Source organism: Quercus suber, unplaced genomic scaffold (genome assembly GCF_002906115.3).
Source record: "Quercus suber isolate HL8 unplaced genomic scaffold, Cork oak 2.0 scaffold_57, whole genome shotgun sequence".
NCBI classification, from domain to species: domain Eukaryota; kingdom Viridiplantae; phylum Streptophyta; class Magnoliopsida; order Fagales; family Fagaceae; genus Quercus; species Quercus suber.
In genome coordinates this window covers 1281030-1287029 of record NW_027069522.1, presented here as the reverse complement: position 1 = coordinate 1287029, position 6000 = coordinate 1281030, and the positions used below count along the sequence as shown (strand labels likewise).

General features: G+C 39.2%; 1 protein-coding gene across 1 annotated transcript; it reads right to left on the bottom strand.

Annotated features, from left to right (window-relative positions):
• Positions 1-844: 844 nt before the first annotated feature.
• LOC112021678 (uncharacterized) lies at positions 845-1303 on the bottom strand. The gene has a single exon (XM_024054230.1). It carries the CDS (start codon positions 1301-1303, stop codon positions 845-847), a length of 459 nt encoding a protein of 152 aa, XP_023909998.1.
• Between the last annotated feature and the right edge of the window lie 4697 nt (positions 1304-6000).

Sequence of the window (6000 nt, the reverse complement as noted above, 5' to 3'; positions counted from 1 at the left end):
AAATCTGTGATCCTCGTAGCACCTCCAGACATGATCTTCTTAATGATAAAAGGCCCAGGCCACTTGGCTCTATCTTCCCCCTTGGATTAAAAGTCTTATCTCTAAGCACCTTTAGGACCAAGTCCCCTTCTTTAAGTTTTCTTGATTTCAGTTTGTTGTTGAATGCTCTGACAATCCTTTTTTGGTACCCTTGTGCATGATACTGTGCCCTAGCCCTCTTCTCATCTATCAAAGCCAAATTTTCATATCTTACCTTAGCCCAATCCTCTTCTAGGACCTTGGTTTCCACCAATACCCTCAAAGATTGTATCTCCACCACAATAGGAAGCACCGTCTCATTACCATAAACCAAAAAGTAAGGTGTTACCCCAGTTGATGCACGGATAGAAGTTCTATAATCCCACAAGGCAAACGGAAGCTTCTTGGCCCAGTCTGTGTAAGTCATTATCATCTTGGCTAGGACGTTCTTCACATTTTTATTAGCTGCTTCTATGGCCCCATTGGCTTGTGGTCGATATGGTGAAGACTTATGATGCTCAATGCTATATTCTTCCATGACTCTTCGAACTTTACCTTCAAAGTGGGAATTGTTATCAGAGATGATTTCTTGGGCCACCCTAAATTGACATATGATGTTGTTTTCTAAGAACTGAGCCACATGCTTAGACTTCAATACAGAGTAGAAGGTTGCTTTCACCCATTTGGTGAAATAGTCAATTGCCACCAAGATGTATTCAAGCCCATTTGAAGCCTTAGGAGCTATCCTTCCGATCACATCTGTGCCCCAAACCAACAATGGCCATGGAAAAGTCATGCTATGTAACTCACTAGGTGGTACATGGTTCTAGTTGGCATGTGTTGGACAATCATGGCATTTCTTCACATAGTCCACACAATTGGTCTTCATCGTATTCCAATAGTATCCCATCCTTAGGATTTTCTTGGCTAACATTCTCCCATTCATATTAGGGCCACAAATCCCTTGATGAACTTGTTCCATTACTTTCTTGGCTTCTTCCTTCTTCAACAAACAAAGGTGTATACAATTGTAGGACCTTCTATAGAGTTGTCCTCCACATAGGATGTATTGAATTGCCATCATCCTAATGGAACGGTGTTCTTTCTTGTTGGCACCATCCGGATATGCCCTTAGTGCCAAGAAGTTCATGATGTCATAGTACCACAAAACTTCCTCTTCCTCTATGGTCATTGCTGAAGCTTTGATCTTCCCTTTGTGCATTTCCTCATAACTTTGCTCAATCTCCAAGGGTCGTGTCCATACTCCCTCAGGTATTTCAACCATGGAGGTTAAGGAAGCTAAGGCATCTACAAATTGATTTTGAGCTCTAGAAATGATTGTGTACTCAATCTTGTCAAAGGTCTTGGTCAAGTCCAAGTATTTTTTGATAAGGCTTCAAGTGTTCCTCATTCACCTTCCATAACTTTTATGCTTGGACTATAACCAAAGTTGAATCTCCAAATACTTCGGCCTCCTTTATCCTTAATTCTTGGAAAGCTTCCATTCCGACAATACAAGTCTTATATTCAACCATGTTATTAGTTGCCTCAAAGTTCAACTTGATTGCCAAAGGTATGTGAGATCCCTTGGGGGTGATCAAGAGTACTCCTATCCCATTCCTATATCGGTTTACGACTTTGTCAAAGTACATCTTCCATGTCCCTAACTCAACATCCTAAATGTCCTCATCCGGAAAGTCTTCTTTACCATCTTCCCCCTCTATAGGATTCTCGGCACAAAATTTCAACACAGCGCTCCCTTTGATAGTTTTTCTAGCCACATACTTCAAATCAAATTTTGCCAATAAGATCAACCATCTTGACAATCTTCCACTCAAAGTAGGCTTCTTAAAGAGATACTTCAATGGGTCCATTCTTGCTACCACCCATATTTAGAAAGGTAAGATGATATGTCTCAATTTTTGTATGGCCCAAACAAGTACAAAGCATGAATTTTCTATGGGAGTGTACCTAGTCTCATAATCGTGGAACCTCTTGCTCAAGTAGTATATGGCCCTTTCATTCTTGTCATCGTCTTCTTGTGTAAGCATACTTCCAACTGCATCCTCTATGATAGAGAGGTGTAGGTGTAAGGGTTTTCCATGTTGTGGAGGCTTTAGGATAGGTGGGTAGAGGAGATATTCCTTGATAAGTTCAAAGGCATTTTGGCACTCATCAGTCCATGTATGTGGCTCATTCTTCCTTAGGAGTTTGAAGATGGGCTCCTAAGTGGAGGTGAGCTTGGCAATGAATCAACTAATGTATTGTAATCGACCCAAGAAACCCGTTATCTCTTTATCACTTCTAGGTGGTAGCATCTCCTGTTGGAAATACTGGTTTTTCATCTCATACAAAACCTACAGCGAAAGCAACATAAGGATCTACTTCATTCATGAGAGATAACATAAAACCTTGAATTCTAGAACAAAGAAAAGAAAGCGTACCTTTATGCAGTGAAATTCAAAAAAAAAAAAAAAACTTGAGAATACCTTCAATCTTCATCCTAATTTAACATGGTGCCCAAGATGAGTAGTCTCTCAATTAGTTCATGTGTATGTTGATTTTCCTTTGGAAAAGTGTATTTCTAAGATCTTGTAGAGAAATTTTTTTTTCTCTTCCTTTTAATCATACGTACATTTTTAACTGTTTTGGCAGTTATTTTATTTAATAACTCTTATTAAATAAAAACTGATTATCTAATTAGGTTAGCCTTTTGAGCTAGCCCAATTGGGCTTAAGTGTTTGGCTTGGGATGGGACCAAAGGGACTAATAAGGCTCTAGCTCTAATGGGCCTTAGGCTTATTTGTCAACTCTTGACAAGCCCAAAGTTATCATTAATTATATAACAAGTACCACTATGGAAATATAATTACACTCTAGGCCTTATTAATAAATTATATCCCAAGACTCTAATATAATATCATTCGATCCCTACATGAAATATCCATAGTGAACAAGGTCATAATAAACTGTCACTTTGTAAACAACTATTTTATTCCTTGAGTACCCGATTTAAATATAAACTTTAGTAACTCTTTACCAAAGTAGCCAGCCCTGAATAACCAGTTTCCATTAAACTTATCTCAAGGGGATATTTTGTGTCTCTATAGAAAGAGATTATGGATTCTATTTTAAGAATATGTGTTCCCTCAACACTACGTGTGGTTACGCAATATATTGAGATTTTGACCGTTAAATTAGATCTCACTCCTGATATATCAAAGTAACCTACATTTAATGATCATGTTCACTATTCTCTCAGTATTGAGAGTCTATGAAATTAGAAGTCGTGAGATTAATTATTCAAGTGATAGTTGTTAATTGAATAATTAATCTCATGGCGGTCCATTTCAATATGTCTTACACACTTAAGACATATCAATACATCAATTAGAAGTCTCCACTTCCATGTTCAAGACAAACCATCTTAGTTGATGCGTTTTAGTCTTCACAGATAAAATGTCCAATTTCATCACTGATTACGAACTATATTTTGAGTTTACAAGAAACTTATGATTTATATCTTCTATAATTAAATCATAAAAATCACATACAATGCATCTCAAAGACTATGATAATGTCCCATTAGTTCATTTATAAGTAGTCTCATATAATCCTGCTACTGCTGGTACACCTATAGAGGGCTTCTTTGACGGGGCAGATGTCGTGGTTGACGCCATGGCTTCTACTTTTGTTGCTGTTGCACAGAGAGTTCCTACCGAGGCTCCGGCCTTTCCATCTAAGCCCATTTCTGCTGAGGAGAGTACCTAGGACGAGAGAGTTGTTACTAGGGAGTCTGCCCCTATTCCTATTGAGATCCCCACTCCTATAGAGGCATCCCAAACTATAAGCACCTGTCATGCTATGGGTATGTAGGATAGTGATGGTGATGGTGATGAAAAGGAGGCCGAGGCCATAGGTATGTGTCCTTTACTTCCATTGGGTCTTCTTTTTCTTCTCTTCCTGTTATTTCTCAATGTATCCCTTTATTTACTTCGTATGTTATTCTGCCTTATTTCTATAGTACCTGCAACGCCACTCTTTTGGGTCCTGGAAATTTCTTTACCCTCGTACTTTCTTCAATTAAAATCTTCGTCATGGCATTCATCTCTTTCCTTCGTTTATTCCTTATGGGCTTATGTTGTGCCTCATGTTCTCTTTAGGCCCATCTCCTATCGAGGTGGCTCCAACCTCTCGGTTTGAGGTTGGTAGCAGTTTTGCCACCATTCCTGATCCTGTGAATGAGGTTGCTACCTTCTTGACCCGTTTTGACCAAGTTGAGACCAATAACCTTGGCCTGTCGAACTTCTAGGGTGCTAGGTCTCCTTATGTTGATTTCCATGGCTTCCGAGTACCTAAGGAGTGTATCACCCATTTGAAGGCAGTCTGTATTAGTTGTAGAGATTTCATGCAGGGATTTCTTCTTGGTTGTTCTGTGGGGGAACACTTCCTTAAGCTATTGGGAAGTGTGATGAACAACATTGAGCACAACTTTATCGACACAATTTCTGTGGAGAGGATCTTGTAGTGGAGGGTTGTAGTTGACCGGAGTTAGATTTGTTGTGAAGTTTCTGCTGGATCACTTGCAAGAGATTGCTCAGGCCTTCTTCATAAAGAAGGTTCAGTGGATGCTATTGACACTCACATCAAGAGTTTGAAGAAGGAAGTTGCAGAGCTAGAGGCACGTTGTGAGTACCTTCTTTTTGGTGTTACCGGCTCCAGCCGCTTTGAGGATCAGACCCTTATTTTAGGCCTATGATTGGACTTTTGTCCTTTATGTAGCTTTATTTACTTCCCTCATGTTTAATTTTTTCCCCTTTTATCTACATAGTACACTTTATTTCTCTAGCACTTATGACTTATTTTGATAATTCTGATATGACTTATACATTTTGGGTTTGTAATCTATTATGCTACATCTGCTACAACTACAATTATGCTTTATGGTACAATATATTTTGCTAACAATTCATGCATGATCTTCATTACTTTCTGCTTTTATTTTTAATCATAAGTTACAGGTAAAACATGCTTCAATGCTTTCTTGTGACATTGTCCCTTGTAAGGGTACCCACTTGCATGTGCTTCCCTTACCACAAAGGGTCCTTCCCATTTTGGTGAGAAATTAGATGGCCCTGCCATACCTCGCCTAACATGGTTTGCTATTCTCAACATGAGTTATTAATTCAAAAACATTCACTCTTTAATTGTCCCGTTCGGTCATCCTTTGCTTGTATTTGTGGCTACGCTCTTAGGCTTCTTCCCTCTTTTCATCCAACCCTTCCAAGTCCTCGTACCTTTCTACCATAAAAACTTCCTTTTCCTTTTCCATCTTTCATGTCTGCATAAGCCTCAAAGATGGTATCATTACTTTTGCTGGGCTTACCACTTCTATTTCATACACTAAGGAGAAGGGAGAGAATCTTATGGTAGATTTGGGTGAGGTTCGGTAAGCCCAAAGTGTGTTCGGCAGATGCACTTCCTAACCTCCACTGTACTCTTGTCTCATCTTGCTGATGATCTTAATGAGGGTTTTTTTTGTTGCTTTCACCTGCCAATTTCATTGCGGGTAATAAGGTGATAACTAGTGATGCTTCACTTAATAGAACTCTAGCATTTTCCTCACTTGTTTATTGACAAAGGAGGTACCATTGTCACTTATGATTCTGTAAGGTACTCCAAATTAGACAATTATGTTCTCTTTTATGAAATTCACCATAACTCCTCCAATGGCTTTGCGGAGTGGTATGGCATTTGCCCACTTGTTGAAATATTCTGTAACCACAAGGATCCATATGTACCCATGGGAAGGTGGATTGACTGGTCCTTCCAAATCAAGCCCTCAGGTGTAGAAAGGCCATGAAGTAACCATGCTATGCAAGCTTTATGGGTGAGTGTGGATCAAATTAGCTTGTACTCGGTAACTGTGGCACTTCTTCACAAATTCTGCTGCATCCTTCTTCATAATGGGCCAATATTAGA